The sequence below is a fragment of the Empidonax traillii genome, unplaced genomic scaffold (genome assembly GCF_003031625.1).
Source record: "Empidonax traillii isolate 1590-97213 ecotype Southwest subspecies unplaced genomic scaffold, ASM303162v1 scaffold156:size1289327, whole genome shotgun sequence".
Taxonomy (NCBI): domain Eukaryota; kingdom Metazoa; phylum Chordata; class Aves; order Passeriformes; family Tyrannidae; genus Empidonax; species Empidonax traillii.
In genome coordinates, this window is record NW_020955349.1 from 799,190 (window position 1) to 821,180 (window position 21,991).

Below are 21,991 nucleotides of genomic sequence, written 5' to 3' on the forward strand. Positions count from 1 at the left end.
ACTAGGGTTATTGATTGAGAAAATAATTGTGTTTAAAGATAATTTGAATGTGCTTGACAACGAAGCGTATTTCAACATGCTTTGATAAACATACATTTGCATTTCTCCCATCTAGTATTGTATTCCTCGTGTTTCTGAGGATGTGACATAATGCTGTTCACCCTGGCTGCCTAACCAAAGCAGCAAATAGGTTAATTTGACAGGAACAGCTTTTCAACAGCCATTCAAAACTATAATTTAAAACTGTTGAAATAGGTTGTATGTTCCAAACTGAAAGAAGAATCAGAAACTTCAAAATAACAAGCATTTTTAGAACTGTCCTGATCTATCAAGATAAACTATTTCAAAAGTATTGTTCTGTAAGAACTTTATTTAAAACTATACATAAAAGCAAAAACTCAGCAATTAGCTCTGCAATTAATGCTTGGTCTACCAAGATACTGATACTCTATATCCTAGAACAAAAAAATTATAGAAGTAAAAGTTCTATTGAAAAAATAAGCAGAATATTCTTGAAGCTGTAGTGCTCCACACCATGATATGAACAGTTTAAAACCCTTCCTTATTTAATTTCATTCTCTTCCTCCTGGAAGGTTTCATTGTATCTACTTGTTCAATGACCTTTTCTCTCGAGTAAAAATGCAATCAGTTATGTAAGAGTAGGAGCAGGTTCCTCACTGTCTTATAGAAAGTTTGGCATCTGTGTTGCTTTCCTCAGTGCCTTGAAGACTTTTACTGTCACACAAATTGAAAAGTGTGTGACTTCTTTTTTTCCACCTGCTTTGAAGAAGTACAGATCTCATTAGGAAATTTCACAGGCGGCAAATGTGAATGATCATTCTTCTTACACTGAAGAAATGCAGTACCCACAGTTAAAGAAAGTCTGTTCCTTCATTGCCCTGACCAGTAAAACACTTAATATGCTAAAGTTTAGAGGATTTTTCCTAAATTATAAGTGATAAAAACACTTTTAGTGTTCTCTAGTCTTACGTGAATACATGGTTTAGCTGAGTAGGTACCAGAACATTTTTGGCATTGCATAATGGTATAAGAAACAGCTTTATTTTCTAGAACATTATTTATTTTTTTCTTTAGGTCCTATTTTATCTGCACAAAAATTGACTGTTCAATAATTGTTATTTTTTATTATATATGATTCGAGTAAATCCAGAATTGAGAACCAATAAACACTTGATTTTGTAACATGTTTTTAAATAAAATTTGAACAGTATAACAGAATTTATAACAACACTTATGAATTTCTTGAAAAATTATTTGTATTAATAATCTTAAGCAGGACTTTTGGTAAGAAATGTGGGTTTATCTCATAAACAGAAACCAGGCAAGCATTATATCAGTGCAGATGACAAAAGTTAGCTGTTAACATACTTGTGATAGGAAATGATATGCATCTGCTACTGTCATAACTAGTTTTTTAAAGCCTATTTCAAAAGATGGTACCAACTACTAACTTATCAGCACTTTCTCTGAGTGTACATCCTTATGCTCCCAGAACTATTCCTTTCGCTGCCTCTGGCACTCTGGGTGGAGCTGGAAACAGTGGATTTTATATCTGAATGGAGTACTATACTTTAGTCACTTTTATAACACGTCTCCTTACTGTTATGAATTAAAGAATTCAAAATTTTTAATAAGTAGAGCATTTTTAAATAATATAGATAGTTTTAAAATTTGTTTTCTGTGTGCTTTTAGAAATTCCGTAAAAATTTATGTCATTTAGGATCAGGGGTACATTCTTTCTGATAAAGCTTTCTGTGAGCAATAAAAATGAGAGAAAACAATATTCCAAATATACCTAGTGTTTATTGCAGGAGGAGGAGATGGGCATTTAGGTAAGGACAAGCATGAGCTGCAATAGGAATTTCAGCAGATACTGAAGAACCAGGTTGATTAACCCCATATGTACGACTGTGTGCAGTGGGAGAATTCCTTCTCCCTACCAGCATTCTTTGCCCTCTATACCTGGCTTCATTATTTGTTTTTGTTAAAATGAATTAGTTAAAATAAATTAGTGCTAGATTTTGGCATGCCTGTCTTCATGAGATCCCATACTGATCTCCATAGAAAGACAAAACACAGTGTGTCAGGATCAGATCTCATCCACCATGGCTGTGTCTTCAGAAAGTGTAGGAGTCTTATAAATCTAAATTAGTATATTTTATGGTAACATGAAAATCAAGTCATCTTAGCAAAATGGATTTTACATTTGGGGCTAGAATAAAATTGATTTTTACTCAGTGATGCATTAAACAGTTTTCACCTCACTTAGAAGCAAAGAGTTGTTTGACTTCCACTGGGACAAGCACGTCTATAGTGTGGTGGACAATCTTGAGTTGGATTTCCTTTCTTTAAATGTTTTTTTTTGAAATTTTGAATGTAGCTTTACGTCTTCCACTCTCTGAATCACACAAAATCTTTGCCATCGCTGTAGAGTTATTTGACACATTCATATTTCCTGAGAAGGCAGTCACTGTTATTGGCCTGCAGGCAAAGGAGATTCCCCAGTACCACTGGATCAGCTACTCTTCAAAACAATGGATGAGTCATTTAATCCATCAGTAAGCAGACCTGTATTCCATTATTTTGTTCTTGTTTTTCTTCTTTCTGTGTTTTTCCTTTGAGTCATTTGGAGTGCGTGTGAGTGCAGTAGAGCTTATCATACTTTGATTTCAACAGACACTGTTCCTCAAAATATGAAGCTGTTGCTCAGATATCTGAAGGTGACCTGTGTACTTGCTTGATGTAAAACAGGTGTGGCCTTTTCCTTCCTTCAAGTAGGTGCATTTAAATTTTTGAATTCTCACTTCCTTCCTGTATCAAATACAGAAAGTGAGAGCAGTTTGTTGTGCCCCCTGAAGTGCTCAATCCCAATTTCTGCTCTGTTCATAGTAACTAGAAATAAGTTCTGGAATTGCTTAAGTGCAGAGAGTAGTTGTAGGGTGAAGACTTGTGTAACAGTAGAAAGAGTTGAAAGAGTTTTTTTCCCCTAGTCTTTTTTAGAGAGAGAAAAAAGAGAAAATCTTAATTGCACTCTTCATCGTGTGTGATGCTGTAGCCTAGCACTCCAAAACCCATCTTGTCACCACTTCTTCTTTTACAAAATCTCACTGGATCCAGAACTGCCACTCCTGTGGCAGTATTCACCACAGAGGTCTCCAAAGGTGGCGCCTGAAACACACTTCTCAAGATCCTGAAGAAAACATGTATTTTTTTTTAACACTCAGTGCTTTTTGGGCTCCCTTACTCTGAGACACCTCTGGCAATGTTCTCCTCTTAGGGATGTGTCTTTTTACAGCTGCATTATATTTTTTATCCTAAGAAGCATCATAGATAACTCACACTGTGTTTGTTTTGGTTTCCTACGTTTTGTACTGTATTTTCCTAAATCCGATTAGTCAATTGTTTTCTTACACTAAAAGAACATCAGTGCTCGCAGCTATTTTTCTTCTAGACTCCTTAATCCTGGTCACTTTTTTTTTTAAATGAAACTCCAGCCCACCATGCTTTAAACAAAAGAACTAGAACAGGTTTTCCTCTGTGATAAATGGGCTTCAAATTTTGCCTTTGTCATTTTAATTCCAAAGAGAAGGAATTCAGTTTCCCGACGACGCGCACCAGTTGCAAAGTTAACTTCCGAAGTCTCGTTCCCAGACGTAAGTACACAGTGAAGTGAGGTGAAAGCCGATGAAGGAAAACAACGACAAAAAAAATAAAAGGAAGTAACAAATACTAGTGTTTTCCTTCAGGCAATAATGTCATTGACCATTACAGCGAGTGACAGGCAGCTCTGTCAAGCACTGTGCCAGCCTGTCTCTGCAGACGTGCTCGGTGTGGCATGTTGGGGAGTGAGTGACATCAAAGAAATGAGCAATCTGTTCGTGGCAGCAGAGGAGTATTCAGGGTCCCTGTGTTCAGCTGCAATATGTCACAGAAAGAGAGAAAAGAGAGTGCCAAACGCGGTATCATACTGTGATTTCTATAGGTGCTGAAATATTACATCTAATTATTAATTTTGAGAAGAGACATCTGAATTCAAAGGAATTAATCTAATCAACTTTGTTTACTGGGATACAAATGAAAATTTTCCAGTAAATTTTCCTGGTAACAAATGAAGCACTTTGTGTGGCGGGTTTGGGGTTTTTTTTTTGGTTTATCTCTTGGGATTCAAGGTGGGGATGCTTTGTCTTGTCGATAAGAAGCAAAATTATGGAAATTCTGCCTTGGAGTCCAAAAGCTGCACTAAGCCCAACACAGTAAAAAGCAGTTATATAATGAATTTAAGTTTTTAACCTGAATTTATTCTGCATGTGTGGCCCAATTGTATTCTGTGTCATACTTGTTTTTTTATGTTTTCTGTAATTTTTTGTGATATTTTACGAAAACACTTGAAAGTTTCAAAATTATGTTTCTTTTCCAATATGTTTTGATTTTTTTCAGTTGAAATTCGAAATATCAAGTTGAGGAGGATTGGGTTTTGTACTCTTTATCCAGTATAAGCACAGAATTTTTTGTGTTTTTCTTGAATGATGCCTCTTTGGCCTGGACACCTACAAATCCTCTGTCTGTTCTGCAGGAAAATTCCATGTTAATAGAGCTTTAATAAGGAATGTTATGACTTTTTTTACACCTACCCCCTCAAATATATTAGCCTCTTTGGAAAAAGTATTGGAAATGTTACGTAATGAAGGGAAAAGTATTTTAGCAATGTGTTAAATCTATTGATTTTATTTGAGTCTATTATGCTAAACAATGATGACATGGTATGTGACTTTCTAAATGCATTTTATGTTTCTGTGAGTTATTATCAAAGAATGAAAGCTTCACTAGAGAGTGCAATGAAAGATAACAATGGGGGGAAAACATTAAAAAAATTGAAATTATGTGAATCTTTTGGTTTGGAAGGCTGCTGAAATTTGGCATTGGTGACAGTTCTTCTTCCTCAAATTCCCTAATTGACAGTAATTAGAATAAAAGAGTCTATTTTCCCCTTTTAAGTATAAATTCTGAATTAACATAAATCAGCAAAACCATTTCAAAAAAGCTGAAGTGAAAGCACAACTATTTGGAAATAGAAACAATATGTTCGATTTCTAATGGTTCTGGAAACCTGCTGCAGAAAATATTGAATTCTGTATTTCATAATTTGTCCACAGATTCAATGGACATAAATTATTTTTATTTTCTTTTTAGGTCTGGGTTGGTTTATTTTACATACAACATCACTTGTTGAGAGAAATATAGAGTATTTCACCCATGAAGGGCAAACCCATAAAATTATATGAAATATGGAAGTCTTTTCCATGAGTAAAAGAAACATAATCACACTTTATGGGTGTGATGTTCTATTTATTCTTTGGAGATTAATTTCAGTTTACGTGAGATTAAACCCCTTCGATTGTAAATCTTTTTTATTTGCTTCTTCAAAGAGGTGAGACGAAGAACTACTGAGAGTTAAAGTTCACATCTAGAGCTTTATTGCCTAATATATTTCAGAGTCCTTTTACATGGTTCACTTTAGTCTGATATTGTATTGGCAGAATTAGATGGGAATGTTGGTTTTCTGGATAGCATCCTTATGTAGCCTGTATCCATTTTCCCTTTTTAGTTCTATAAAAGCTATTTGTATAACTGAACATTCATTCATACTCTACTGTAGTAGCTTCTGGTATGGCTTGTGGTATATTTAGGACGAAAACACAGCTTTATGTATATATACATGAATTATGCATGTAGGAAAATAGAAATATAAAATATGTATGTGTGCATTTATGTAGTTGCTTTTTAATGATTATTTTCTTTAATAAGGTTATTTAATATCCCCCTCCGTTCTCTATAAGATTTTGGTGCACGTACTTAATGAGAAAAGATCAATACTTTTTTTCATAATAATTTCCCCTGCAAATTACAAGTTCCCCATTCAAACATTTCTTTCTTCCTTACTTTCCAGAGGATGTTTCATTGCACAGGAAAGACCAATAAACCCAGGTTTTACAGAGACAGTTGTCAGAGATGATTTTAAACTATTATAGGAGTTTATGACTCAGGAGTGGAAGGATTAAGTTGCTTTTCTGGATTCAACATATATTAATAAATCGTTTTACATGGACATGGTAGCTGTTCTTAGTAATAAACCAATATGTATTATATGATTTTTCATTGCCACTGCATACTTTAAAACACAATTTATATAAAATGCAGTTGACATCATTGCTGCTTCGTTCTCTCTGTTTTCTGTTATGCATTCAGAGCTTAAATTGGGAAGCTTTATTAATACCATTATTGATGTTTTAGTTTATCGTTTTATTTAATTTTTCTCATCTTCCTCAACAAAATTATTTTTATTACGTTTCTAATAGTCATTATAAAGCGCTGCTTAGAGACTTTGAGCATGTTTTGGCAGTGTCTTGGTTTTAAGGCTCATTTCCCTTCCATGTATTTCTTTTAAGTGATGTGTAGCAGCCCAAAAGTCCTGGGCTGTATCAGCACAATGGTCCTGTGGAAACCACTCAGAAAGCTCCGTGGCACAGGGGTACTGCTGCCCTTTGCCCATCCCCATCCCTCTGTCCCCTGTGCAGTGTTAAAGATCTCCACTGCCGAAACCAGTCTCAAAACAGAAAGGCTGCTCCCATCACAAACATTTACCACAGCCAGTGGGGCACTGAAAGGCAACAAGCCAAGCGTCTTTTACTACAAGAGGTCTTAATTACTTCCCAAACAAGTTGCACTTGACATGCAAAAGAACTGGAGAACCTCAGCCTGGGGATCTAAACCTTTGTTTACACTTTATTGTACACACAGGCAATGCATTGTGCTGCTGAGTGTGGGTGCTTGGGGGAATCCATGAATGCCTTCCATGAATACTGTGCTGCCCCACAGAGTGCAGGTGTTTTTGGTGGAACTACTTGAGTAGAAGCAGCTCATAGACTTGTCTTTGATTTTTGTTGTTATTTATTTTTCTGCTTATCTGAGTAGTAAAATTATCATATTCTAAAAGTCCCATTCTCCTCCCATAATACCTACATTACTTTATTATATTTTAGTTTTGTATGTATCAAATGTATACTCACATATATTTCACTCACTGGAAATTTTTTTGAGTGGAGTCAAAGTGTAGATACATAAATGGTCCAGCCTTCTGGGATGCAAACTTCTTAGATATTTTAGAAAATAGTATAATTGGGATAATTCAGGCTTACTTTGTGGAAGAAATACTGAGCTTGGATCACACATGCCCTTCCTTACTTTTTGGTTGTTGTTTGGCTGGGCAGTTACTGATGGCCTGATGATTGGTTAATGAGAATTGCTCAAAAAAGAAAGGGTACAAACTATGCAATAGAATTCAGCTGCAACAGGTCGATGGTATCACCTCCTGATCACAGCCAGGTTAGAGTTGCTCAGGAAGCACCTAAAAACCGATTCTACCTTTGTGAAGTTGGAACAAATTGTTTGATTAGGTATTTGAGAAGATTGAGCATGTAGCCATATATGAGATGATTTCTTAAAGGGGCTTGACTTTTTGAATATTTTTTAAGATACAGCTGTAACACAGGTCACACGTTGTGAGAAATGATGTTTGGGTCCGATACTGCTAGAGGATATAAAATTCCTCACCCACCAGAGTACTACTGATTCAAAAATGGAATTGCAAGTTCTGAGATTTAGGCACTGTCTATAATTTTAAAAAAACATCCCTTAAGAACTTCTGCTCATGTTTGAGTGTGCCCTTCAGTGGCCAGTGTAGCGATGCAGTTCTGTGAAACCTGTAAAGATCAATGGTCTGGGGTTTTGGTCGGTTTCTTTACTTTAACCTGAGTTAAAACAGCCCTGTGTTTTCCAGGTAATTTTCTTCATCAGACCAGGGAATGAGCTGCTTTCTGAGGGATTGCTGTACAGTCTTCCTCCCCTGGTCAATAACAGTCCTCCAAGATAGAAGTAAATTTTCATCTTCATATCCATTTACTGTGTGGAAGATGAAATGCCGTAGAAAGATCTGTTATGGTGGTCTGCCAAACTGCTTTCCTTCACAAAAACATCTAATCTTTCTGGTTCTACTGCACAGAAAGTCAGGGATTTATTACACAAGAGTAGGGTTCACCCTAACCCATTGTCTCTGAAAGCATTTTATTTATAAAGCTTGGGATCATCAATGATCAATATCTCATCTGCTGGGGAAAGAGAATGTGTTGTCTTACTTTCTGAATTTTTACTCAGCAGCCCAAGCAGTCCATGGCTCCAACTCAGCCCTTCTTCTTCCTTTTATTTTATTCTGAGAATAAGTACCAGTTACATCTGTTTCCAGACAGAAGTGTTCAGTTTGTGTGTGATTCTAAGAGAGAGATGTTCCGAATACAAGAGTTGCAGTATTTTCCTACACCAGGACTAGGGAATTCTTTAGATGTGTCCTCCTGTTCTCCTCAATTAGAGGAACTGTTCTGATTCTGGGTGGAAATCTTCACAAATGTTTGATGTTTTGTTGAGGTTTAGCAAGTTGTCTGTAGTGATATTTGGTAGTGTTAGGCTGGCCTTGAAGAATGCTGTTTTGAAAAGCAGGTATCTAAAATCATTAAACCCTATTATTTTGCCTTTTTTATTTTTTTTTTTTAAATAACACAGCCTTTTATCACCTTGGAATAACTGTATGTTAGTGTTTTCTATACCTACAGAGATGGTCGTGGCAATTCCTTTGCTGTGTGAACTGCAGAAAAGGACAAACAGATCAGTTTTGTGTGTATTAAAGAAAAATGCTTCCAGTTGACTCTCCATATATGAATGTATTTTTTAATCCATGAGCTAAGCTATTTTCATTACACTCTTGTAGTGTCTGTAAATCTTTCACTTAAAACCTTGGTCAGTAATTTTATGAACTGTATCTCTGTGCAGATGCTGTTCCTGGTTAATCAACCATGACACAGTAAAACAAATCTAGCATGGATATCCTTTTTCTTGCATTCTTACCAAACATAGTGTTCTGCTTGGACAACCAGATTAGTAGAAGGCCATATATTTTCCTTTTTAACTATTAAACAGTTTTTTATAAGCTTAGTAGTTGTGGGCATGTGAGAAGTGGATTTTAAAGGCAATTGTGTGACTTTCACGAGGCTCTTTACGCAAGAATTATTTACAGGAATATATGGATTTTCAGGACTGCATCCAAAAATAACATTTTAATCAGTCATCTGGATAAGAAGAATTATCCATGTAATTAGTTTCAAATGAACTTGAAAGGTGTTGCTTAACTGGTGTGAATTCCATTTGAGACACAAATAAATAAATACAAATTTGCATTTAAATGATTTTTGGTAATACTTGAAGATTTAAATACCATCATAGGTAATTTAGTTCATATTCAGGCATTTCTTTCACTTTGCAGTTTGGAAAGCAAGAGCTGAGTGCTAGAACCCTTTGTACGGCTTTTGGATTATAAAGTTCTCATTTGAATTAAATTTCCCTTGGACTCCTTTACCTCATGAAGAAACTGCAGGGGAAAAGTTGAAACTCAGGAACTGTTGCTTTGTTAAAACAACAGACGCAGGAAAAACCTCACTCAGAATAGAGCATAGATCCAAGCTGATGGAGAAAGCCCTGCCATATTTAAGGATGTGCAACAATAAAATATTCGTAGCTGAGGAGGGAAAGATTGCAGCTATCAGCTGATCGTTCCAGGAAATGGAGTGTGGGAGCCAGTGCACGGAGCTGCTGGTGCTGGTATTATTTCTCCTGAGTAGCAAGAATAAGAGAAGGATATTCCTGAATCCCCTCAATGGCAATGCTGGCTGAGTCAGCAGTGCCTTTCCCTGGCTGTGCCAGCCACACAGAGCTCTCTTAGACCAGGAATTCAGCACTACTGCCTGATGTGTCTTGGCTCTGCAGCCAAGATTGATTCCCCTCACCCCACACAGTGCATTACCACCAACTGGAGGATACACATCCTTCTTTGCTAGCCAAGACTACTTTCCACTAAGTCTTTACACATTTTAATTCATAATTATAACACTTGATTCCGAGAATCGTTCAGAATTGCTAATCACTGAAACAGTCCCACTTATAATGATGTTTATAAAACTTTATGATTCAGAGCAATTTAATTAATCATTAAAAAAAATTAAAGAATTTATACTTCTGTCATACATATCAGACTCCTAATATTACATTTAAAGTTCTTTGTGCTTCAGATAATCCTGCTGAAATCTCTGGAGCTGCTTGCCATGTGTATAGCAGTTAACACAAGGATGGCTGAACCCAGCACATCATAATCATAAACACAATGTTCTTGTCAAATACAATGAGAGAAATCAATTGCTGTGACAATAATTGCTATTTGAAGTCATGGTGTTAGAAAAATAATTGTTCAATTATTTTTATTTTTGAATTGTGCTTGCTTTATAACATATCAATTAAAATGTGCTCTATTTGCCAATAAAAAAGATAGTAAATAATGTGTTAGGAAAGCAGTTCTTAGAAAAACAGTTAATGTGATCTGTTAGGAAACTTTTGCAGTATTAATTTAAAACATTAGGTAGGTATGGGACTTTTTTCTTTGTATGTGTCTACATTAAAATTATTTTTATCATACATTTGTTTTGCTGAATACAATTAATTGTTGGTCAAGTTTAAAAATATCGTATTTTGAAGGAGAAACATTAATACAGTGTAGGGCCACTGTTTAGATTGCTGATTAAGGAACTGCACCTTTTTATGCTCTTGTAAAAGAAAGTGATGTCAGTGGGCAAGAGGTTTGTAGATCTAGAGGGATATTTAACTATTGTCTCAGCACAGCAAAATTCAAGTAATTAAGCAATAGTTGCCTTGATGGCCAAACTCCTGTCTTCATAAAAAGACTTGGAGCTTTTAAAATATGTCTAAATATACACATGTGAGCAGTAAATGAGTCTGTTATGCACCTAAATAACTTTTGTGAAAGTAATTTTGAGTGCTTATGTTTCTGTTCATGAGCAGTTTGGATAAATAGAAGATCACCTGTTGAGTAAAATGGTGCTGAGGACCTGACACCCACACAGTGCATCACGTCTTTTGGTTTGGTTTGGGTTTGTTTTTTTTTTTGCATTGAACTACCTCTAGTTTAGTTTGATGGCCTGAAAGCCCATTTGGGTCTGGAGTGCACATTGCAGTTCTTCCATCTTCCAGCTGAGCTTCTGCATCATGAGCTCCAAGATCGTTCCTCAGGGGCAACCAGGGGTTTGTTCAGAAGTCCACTCCAGATCCCCACTAAACCAGCAATGCAGACACTCCCCTGCAAAAGGACACGTCTGTCACAGACGTTTAAACATGGTGACAGTTGAACAGCCCAGAGAACAGTCTTGACAAAGTGTGCTGGCCCAAACGTGCTGCTCCCAGGGTGGGCTTAACCAGGGATAGCTTAAGGATGCTGCCTCACACTCAGCTGGGTGCTGATGCTGTGCCTGGTCCTCTGTCATGAGGTAAATGTGATGGGTGCCTAAAGTAGAATCTTTCATGATTTTTCATTTTAGTTTCAAGTATGCTAGGTTGAAGGTAAAGTTTGAAAAAGTGTTTGCTTTTGTTCAATGTGGAAATTTATATTGAACTATTATGCAAATGAGTGGTGGCTTAAGTAAAATCATAGGAACAACAGTCATTCATGCATCAATGTTTACATACTGTTTTCCTTAGATTTTAATTTCTCTTTGCACGTAAAATAATGAGAGAATGAGAAAAGAAATAACAAAAGATGAGAGATTTTTGTTTTGTTCTGTTTACCTCCCATTTACAATGTCGGTCCCTAAAATATTTATATCTAGTTCAGAAAATAGCACCTTTTACATCACTGCAAAAATAGGTGAATTATTTCACTTTAACACAATTGCAATTTTCATACAATAGGTAACTTATAGGCATTAATATATAATGAAAATATGGAATTCTATAGTGTATTTATAATGCATTCATGGAGCTTAAGGCACAAACGCGTCATGAATTCATCTAGTCTAAACATGCTGACCATTACATTTCACAGATTTTCCCCTCTATTTATTCCTGTAATTTGAGTTTCTTTAAAGACCTACAGATTTTATTTCGATTTACACATACCAAGCAGCAACATACCCTCTAATTTCCTTCACAGTTTTCATTTTGCCTCCTGAACACACACACAGAGAAACTCATTTCTCAGTTCTGGAAAACACAGTTATGGAAAACACTGTCCTTTCCTCAACCAGTTCTGTGAACAGCATTAAATATGCCTAAATGTACCCTCTGTAAGTTAAAAACTTACTCTCTACCTTGCAAAAATAGTTGTGCAGACAGTAATTATTCCTTGCAGTTTTCTCTTCTGCGTTCTATTAAATCAGCATTTCCCTTTTTGTACTACCCAGAGCCATTCTGGGAAGAACATCTGCCTAGTCTAGACCTCTCTGCTAGGCCCTGTTGTTCTCTTGCAGCCCTTCCTTGGCCACTTTCCTCTTCACTATTGGGCATAAAACATGTTCAAGACATCTTCCTCTTCAGTTCGTCTGTTCTCGAATTGCTTATTGTCTCCAAAATAATACTAAGATGGTAACTTTCATTCAGCCTGTAATACAGGCCACTGGTGATGAGTTTCTCATTTTCAAACATGCTTTTTTTAGTGTTTCCTTCAATTTTTCTTCCTCATGGTTTGAAGGGGGAACTGTGCAAGGCTATGTCATTATCTTCTGGGGGGTTCATTTCTTTGCTCTAGAGATACAAAATCCTGATAATGCTTGGGCTGCTGTGATTTTAAGTGTTTCTTAGCATGACAGCTCTCTTATTGGGAAGATTTACATTGATAAATGCAGAGAGTCGTTCACTCTGTGCTCTGGGTCAGCACTTCATAAACCATCTGCATTGCAAAGGCATTTATCTATATATCTCTTTGTTTGAATATCACTGTGAGTCTCTGCTAGAGAGGCAGAAATGGTGGACAAAATCTATGACCATTTAAATTTTTTACTCTCTATTTATTCTCCATCCATTTTCTATATCTTGAATTATCTAGTCATTGCAGCATAGTAAAATCTTCTTTTTTTTCAGTTTAAGTTTACGTTATTTTATGATACAGAAACATTTATGTGCTGCTGCATAAATGTGTTGGTATTTTCTCCCCATGGAAACTCATACACACTGTAGGCAACCCACCACATGATCTTTCTGAAAAGTGAAATGATTAGGTTTAAGTCACTGTCAGTAATAGATTCTCTCCAACATTTGAATATTTATTGTGATTCTTCTCTCAATTCTCACCATGTTTTCCAATCTCCTTTAAAAATGCAAATACCAGAACTTTAAGAACAAATCTGATATTATCTGTTTTGATAATACCTTGTAGAGTGATAAACTCATCTCCCAAGTGCTGTTTACTGCTGTGCACCTGAGAAAGGTTGTTTTCACCCTCTTTGTTTCAGATCCCAGTAGTAATTCATACTGAGTTGGTCATTCACACTGGTCTCTAAATTGTTTTGGGAATTGCTTCATTCCAAGAGGAAAGTAAATCATTTGCAATGTAAATGAGGCCTGGATTCCTTGTCCTCCTACGTGTAACTTAACAGTAATTGTGTATAAAAAAACCAAGTAAATATTGACTATTGTACAATCTCTTTATCCTCTGTGCCATTAACCATTATTAACCATTTTATTTTCAGTCTTTGGGTCATGCATAGACCTCTCAGCTATAATATATTTGTCCTATCAAACTGATTGCATCTGATACTCTGGGAACCTTGCAACATATCTGGAAATTTCCTTTTCTGGTGTTGATCCCCTTCTGAAAATTCCTATTTTATCCAATTTTTAATTAGTTTATTTTGCACTGCGCTTAATTTTGTTGAGGTTTTTTTTGTTAATTTTTTTGTTTAACCTGTGTCACAAGAAGGAGCTAAGAATTATACTGGGGGATTGGAGAGCATCCGTCTATACCAATCCTGCTGTTATATTTTTGCTTGTGATATTAATGTCTTCATCATGTCTCACTTCAACTCCCTATTGTTTCAAAGCTCAAAAGAACTTATTTCTACTACCATTTCATTCCCCAGCCATGTTGACTGGATTCCTTTATACCTTTTAGGTTCAGCTTAGTTTTTTTTGAGATGAGGCAATGGTTGCTTCAAGATACAGACATACTATAGATTTATGCAGTGGTATCACAATGCTTTCTGGTTTGCTCTTTATTCCTTTTCTAATCTCTTTTAACATCCTATTTTCTGTTTTGACTGCTACTAAACATTCACTTGATATGTTCAAAGAACTATCTGCAATGACTTCAAGACCATTTTCTTGAGTGGTAATTGCTAATTTAGAACCTATCATTGTGTATTTGTAGCTAGTTGTTGATTTTTTTTTTTTCCTTGTGCACATTGCCTTCAGTTCACTGGCACTGAATTTCATTCTCTCACTTTATTGCCAAGTCACTCGATGTTGTGAGATCCTTCGCAGTCAGCTTTAATTTTTATTGCCCTAAATAAACCAAAGCTATTATCTCACCACAGCCTGGAACCAGGTTAGTTTGACAAAATCTATTTTCCATGTCTTTTTTCTCATCATTAACATGAATTTTGATTTTTTTTTCCTTCTGACTATTTATATTAAAAAAAAAACAAACACAAAAACCAAAAAGAACCTTTAGAAGAAAGTAAAATATTACTTGCAGGGAAGAGATTAGAAAAAAGTCACATTTTCAATGCTGTAATTTTCAATGATTTATAATCAATTTATAATCAATTTCCAATGATTTATAGTATTTTATGGGTGTGTCTTTGAGATACTCATTTCTGATTTTGACTTTGCATAGAAACTAGTTGATGTTTTGACTGATAACAAGAAAATTCAGCCTGTGACCCAGCTCCGCTGATGTACAAAGCCCAGAATCAATTTGTCTGAACTTTTTCAGCCACAACCATGAATATATTTTATTCTACTAACTTAAGAGAACGGCAAGAAATTAATAAATGTGTAGGGCAGGATTTTCTAAGGGTAGAGATCCAGTTCCTAGTCATAATAAAGCAGTCACACAGCGCAAGGAGCTCTTTGTTTCTTGTGTCCAGCTGTCTTGAATGTATTAACCTTTTCCAAATTGCAGAAGCACTGAGTTCATAATTTCAGAGTTGCTGTTGTTTCCCTAATTTAGTGGGTTTTAGGAGGACTGTAGAGGAGGAGAAAAGTGTGGTGAAGTGGTTTACCCTTACTTCATGCACAGAATCCTAATTCATTGCAACATGTCAGTATGCTGATGTTGCCCCTAAGCATCTGTTGCAGTTACTGCCTAAACAGCACAGTATATAGGACAACTTTCTACACCTTTTAAAACATTTCTGGGAAATAGTATTTGTAAGTGGTACTTGATTTAAAAAGCCTAAAAGATGTTGCAACAGAACTGGATTTATTCTAGCGGTCATAAATTCACAGTCAACTCGTACTTGTTTTCAAACAAAAGAGAGGGAGACATTGCTGTTGTTTTGCACTTATGCTCAGTACTCCTGTGAACTGTGCTACTTCAGGAAATCTTGGTATTTCCCATAATAAAGAGTAAATTTTGAAGCTTTTTGCAGAAGAAAAAAAGTTGGATACCTAGCATAATTCAATAGTTAAAGGGCTGTATTAATTGAAACTACCATGTGCAGCAGAGATGCCAACACGACTGAAAATTCTTCATGCAACTATTAAATCCAGATAATTTTATAAAAAAAAGCTGTCCAAAAACTTTAAAGATCTTCTGAGTGCTTACATTTGGTGTCAGCTGTAGGAACCTTTTGTCAGTATCCAGAAATTCACTTTAAGGAGGTTGAGTTCAATGATGTTTTTACCAAAAATACTGTATGGGTTAAATGTTACAAAACAAAAATACTGAAGCCAGAGAGAAGGCATATGCTCTGAATGGGAATTGCAGGTGTTTAATAATTTATTTTTTTAAGTTCTTCTGTTGTGTCTTTGGGACTGTAATGTGGTGATGTCCTTGGAGATGTTTTCCCTGGGCAATGCTCACAGAAATACTCATATGATAAAACAGGCCTATTGTCATGTGCAAACCCAGTTCCTCAAACTAATTATATTCTCTGCATACTTATCACTCCTGCATCGCAGGAAATTATTCAGAAGTTACCAAGTGAGAGAAATATAAATCAGTATCATTTTTTGATCTACTTCATCCTCTTTTCCCTTCTACTAAATGTGGAACTTGCATTGTATATTTGTTGAGACTCGTGGATACGTGGTCAGTTGTTATGGAGCTTATCCCATGCTGATGGAGACACTAATGACATTTCCAGGAGACAACTATGGTGTTAGAGTTGTGCATTTGCTTTTGACTTTGAGCATTGATGATTGACTTGTTTGTCATCCTGGTAGAGTTTAGTGTTCCTCTGTTTTCTGTGGTTTGGGTTTTCTTTTTTTCCCATGCTTAAATGTCTTATTGTTACCTTTGATACCATAAAACAAAAGCTTTTTCACACCATTGTGTTACAATTATTTTTTTTTTCTTTTGTACTTGCAGTTGTTTCTTATCCTTACTGCTGGTAGCTGCTGTCGTTTGGAAAATCAAACAAACCTGTTGGGCTTCTCGACGAAGAGAGGTATCAATAACTTTATTGTAGTAGCTTTATATTTCAGAATAAGTTGAGAACTTTGGTGAACAATCACACCTCCACTTTCTCCTGTATATGGAATTTAAATATCCTTTTTATACCCTTGACTTTTTATACTGAAGAAGAAAACTTTGTTTCTTCACCTGTCAAAAACTAGATAAATTGCAGCACTAGGCTGCAGAAAGCTACATTTTCTTTATGATGGCATATTTAGAATGGAATAGAATATTTCAGTTGAAAGGGAACTACAAGGGAACCAGCCTGACCACTTCAGAGCTGACCAAAGGTTAAAGCATGGGCATTGTCCAAATAACAATGTCATTAACACTGACAGCCTTGGGGCACTGACCACCTGTCTAAGAAGCCTGTTCCAGTGTTTGACCACTTGTTCTGTAAATAGATGTTTCTTAATGTCCAATCAACTGCAGCTTTGAAGGATTCTCATGCATCCTATCCCTGGAGCCCAGGGAGAAGAGATCAGCACCTCCCTCTCCCTGTCCCCTCATCAGGAAGCTTTAGAGAGCAATCAGATTGCTCCTTGGGCTTCTTTCCAAACTAGACAACTCCAGGTTTCTCAGCAGCTCCTCACAGGACATTTTTTCCAGCCCTGTCTCCAGCTTTGTTGCCCTCCTCTGGATGCACTTGAGTACCTCCACATCCCTCCTAAATTGCTGGGCTGTGTACAGCGCTCAAGGTGAGGCTGCACCAGTGCTGAAACCCCTCTTTTGAGTGGTTGGTTTTGCTGTTTAATGCATCACAACACTCACAATAGGCTCAAAACAGTGGTGCAGGAACACTGGTAAGCTGAATGAACAGAGGATCATAGTGCAGCATTTCAGGCTTCTGGGAATGTATTTAATGTTGTGACATGCTGTGTTTTTATCAACAGTCATTGGAACACTGAGTAGGAGAAAACCCTCTCTGCAAAGAGCTTATACTTTCTTCCTTTCTATTATCTCCTTTTTTTGTAATTGTAATATTTTTTTTTTAATTCTGAGAAAAATTCTATCTCTGTGAATACCAGTAGGTCCATCACTAAAACCGTGATATAATTGAAGCCCTTTAATAAACACTCATGCATTAAATTGCCTTGTTCTGGTGTTGTTTAAATTCTTACAGCTGTGTTCAAAAATTTGGCCCAAATATTTGGTCTTACCTTTTTAATAAATCATAACACTTAGATGAGATCAAGCTTTGGTTATGAATGCTGCTACATGTATATAGCATGATTTTCTACTGACAGTAGTTGTATTTCATTTTGTTCTCATAAATAAGATCTATAATTTTTAGACAGTGATTTTTCACACCCTTGGAGCTTCTAATCGTGATCATTTTTGGAAAGCGCACTTGCTTAATGAACTGTAATCTTGATTTTCTTTTTTTTTTTTTTTTAAAGAACAGTCTTTCATCTGCCTAATTATTTCTTCTTCGTATACAGGCATTATGAATGTTTGAATAACTTTTTTTTTTTTTAACTGTATATATGCAGTGAATTTATATATGCTTTAAAAGTGCCAGGTAACTAGCACTTATAATTTTCCTTCACTGAAATTATAGTGTACTAATACCAAGAGTTACCTTAAACTGGTCCTACAAAGAAAAATGTATATTATCAGCACTTATTTCCTTTAGGTATTGTTTAAATTCATATGAATATTTTTAAGCATTTTCAAACTCTAAGGGCAAATGCTCATCTATTTGTTATTACTTGCAAAACACAGATAAAAGTTACTTTAAACGACAGTATTCTGTTCAACTTATTAATATTTCATTCAACTTTGTCTCAGTACTTAAAAGTTCTGTGCAAAATTTTATTGTGATGGAATGTAGTCATTCACTGATTTAATCTCTCATGTTAATGAGGTTGTTTTATTGATGCATTTAAGAACAAACACAAATATACCCATTTACAGACTTAGGAAGTCGAGTCTGTTTTCTGTGGTTACTCTCCTGTATTTTTTAAATGTATTTTTAATGCTGTCTCTAGGCATCATCTGATAAAGAACACATTCTCATATAAAAATTTCTTGAAGTTTTCCAAGATTTATTCTCCTAATGTCACCAAAAACATTTCTAAGACTACATGAAAGTTCATATAAGCTGGTTGATAAATGCAACATTACCACAAATCAGCTACTTCAGAAGAACAAAACAGAAAGACGTACTTGGCAAGGGGATTAAAAGTCTCAGAAGTTCATGCTTGGTTCTGATCTTTGGCTTTCCTTAAACTTAACTAGAGAAACTTTGTTTTCTGTCATAACTAGAGTGTGGTAGCATTATGAATTAATTGTAAATGTTTAAAACATTCTCCTTTATTTTCATTCTGGTGTTGCACATGAGCTGCAGTACACATCAAGTACAAGTTCGTGTTAACATTTCCTGTGTTTTCTTTAATGTAGCTCAGAAAACTTATTTTAATATGGAGCCATATTTATAAGGTTTTCAATTAGGTGATACAGATAAATTGTACAAACAACATAAAAGTAGAGGCAACCTATTGTTGAAAAGATTTCAGAAATATCTGCTTTTAAAGCCCATGACCTGGCAGATGAGCTTTTAATTTCTTTCATCAGTCATGAAACACAAGAATGTTTGACTTTTTAGATGTTGCCCTCAATAAGAACACAAACTACAGTAAGAAGTGAAATATAACAAGCACACAAACCAATATAGCAAAGCATGAAGTGTTCATAGCTGTGCATCCATTTATTGTTCCTCCCAGTCTGTTTTCCCCTAAAGGAGGAGGAACATTGCTATCCACTTCTTGTGATCTCTTAGTAATGAATTTCATCAGGTTGCAGAGGTAAGCCAGTAATCTTTTGAAGATTTGTAGAATCACATGTGCAGCTGAAAATTGAGAACCTTGTGCTGTTTTGCCTTGTGATTAATGCTTGACTACATTACTGATTCCAAATTGAAAGTAGCACGGCCCCAGTACAACACAAAGCAAGAGCAAGTTGTTTGCATTGTGTACTGGGAATGCCTCAGTTTTCCCAGTAATTTAGAAATTTCTCTCCAATTTCTTTCCTAATTCACTGTTCATTCAACAGATATTTGCAAAGCACTGCCTGAATCCTACTGAGAAATTCTAATTTAGGCTCTATTATATGTATATGTAAGAAACTGTTACATGTATATACATACATATACGTATATATATATCAGAAAATAAATATGTAGATAGTCTTCCAAAATACTTTAACTGTTGTTTGTCAATACTGAATTTAACTCCCTTTTCCTGTAGCTATTGGTCTTTCAATTTATTTAATTGAAATAATTTTCCCCTAAGTCAATTCCTTGAGTTTTGGTAATTTTTTTTTTATTTTTTTTTTTTACTCATAACAAAATTTTGGTCCTAATTTTTTTCTTGCCTGCATTGCTGTGTCTTAAGATATACTTTATCTAAGGCTTTTTGAACATCTATATTTATACTTTAACTCCTGGATAAGCTTCTCTTCTTCTCTCCTGCCTTCTGAAAGGGCAAGAGACAGCAGATAGACTTTGTCTTACCATCAAAGTTATTCACCTTTTGCACTGAGGGAAAATGGAAAGTATCATTCTTTTATTTTATAGCTCCAAAAAGATCAATGAAACTTTGAGCGGGAGAACATGAACAGCCTCCTGCTTGGCATCCCTTGACACCTTCCCCGACTCATCCCTCCTATGGATCTGTGTCATTTTAGAAAAGGTTTTTAAGAAAGGCTGAAGTAAGATAGTGGAATATTGCTCATCTGAGAGAGTTTGATCCTCAAAAAGAATAATAGAGAATATGATGAGATGATTTCCAAAGCATAATTCTTATGGCACTGTCTTCCTTGAGAAAAATAAACAAACCAACCAAAAACAAAACAGAAGGAACTTGGAACGTTCATAACAGAACAGGATAAAATTTACAGGTAAGCATGGAAATTCATGCAGGAGTAGAAAAAGGACAAGATAGACCTGTTTGTCAAAGAAGTTAAAGGAGTTCCTAAATGTTTAAGAGTAGCAAAGCATTTTGTAAAAGAGTCCCACACTATAGTAATAGATCAGATATGTACTATAGGTTTTAATCTCCCATCCTTCTTTTTCCTCCAAAGACTCACAAATCTTTCTACTAGTACGTTTCTCAGTAAAATTTGACTTGTTAGTTCACTGGATGAAAAACTGAGAGCTGTCATTTTCTCCCAAATGATTTGTTAAGCCTCTTGCATTTTATACCCTGAATTCACCCAAGAGCCCATCCATGAAGCTTCAATCTGACTGTGCTTTCCTCCTTTATACAAGAAAAGATATATCAGCCAGATTTGCCAAATCAGAAAATTGAAGAAAATATTATTTGTTTTCCCTGCATGTTTCATATCTAAAATATAAATTCAATCTTCTGTTGAGAATGGGTACAAGAGAATCTGTTCATAGATCATTTTCCTGAAAAGCTTGATAGGTTGCCTGCCAGATTTGTAGTGGCTCAAAGGTTTTGTCTCATGAACTTTTTCTGATTGAAAGATACTGCACTGCAGATAAAATTTGCATCCAAATGATTTCTTTTTTAACAGTGTGTCGAGCTTTTCTTTTTGCTGAATTACACTGAGACCACTAACAAACTCATGCAATGAGCAACTTCAACTAGACCAGGTTGCTCAGAGCCCCATCCACCCTGATCATGAATGTTCCCAGGATGGGGCATCCACCTCTCTGGACAACCTGTTGCTGTGATTCACCACCCACACTGTAAAAAATATTTTCCTTATATCTGGTCTGAATATATATATTTGTGTGTATATTGGATCAGTCACTTAGTTAAAACATGGATTTACTTTTTTTTTTATTAAAAATAGCTCTTTTACACAATATTATAATTACACACTACAAAAAGATAACATATCAAAAATTTTACTTAAATTCTTATTTCCTTTATAAGTCTCTTGAGCAATGGGGAGGTAATGCATGATCGCACATTTAGGTAAAAAACATTAGAAAGCATGATATTTTGTGTGTAAAGGGCCTGCCTAACTTTAAAGGTTAATATCATTCCTTTATTGGAATTTTCATATTTGTATATAGCATTTCACTGTACAGTCAGCTGTGCACCATTTGCCTGTCTGAAAGAATAGCACAAACAAACATAAAAGCGTGGAATTACAAAAAATGCTTGCTTTATACAGTGTGTGGGTGCCACACAACTTATTGCTTTATTTTATTAATTAAGTTTATGTTTGTTAAAAAAAAAAGTTTTCTAGCCTTAATTTTCATATCAAGGTAGTTTTATTTTCTTAAATATTCAAAGATTCATAAAAATACACAAATGAAACTGGAGTGGACCACTTCTTAATAGCAGTAACAGTTCATGTAATAGCTTTAAGCTCATTTCTATGGTAACCCTAATAGAAAAGAAAGTTCAGTTGTGTTGATAGTACTAATGA

At 35.4% G+C, this 21,991-nt stretch overlaps 1 protein-coding gene across 6 annotated transcripts in view; it reads left to right on the forward strand.

The window, feature by feature from the left end:
• ATRNL1 (attractin like 1) overlaps positions 1-21,991 on the forward strand; it is a 522,221-nt gene that overhangs the window by 291,959 nt on the left and 208,271 nt on the right. For all 6 annotated transcript variants that reach the window (XM_027884890.1, XM_027884885.1, XM_027884886.1 and 3 more), the window contains exon 26: positions 16,499-16,577. In XM_027884890.1, coding sequence (XP_027740691.1) covers positions 16,499-16,577 — 79 coding nt within the window. The remainder of the gene's footprint in view (positions 1-16,498; positions 16,578-21,991) is intronic.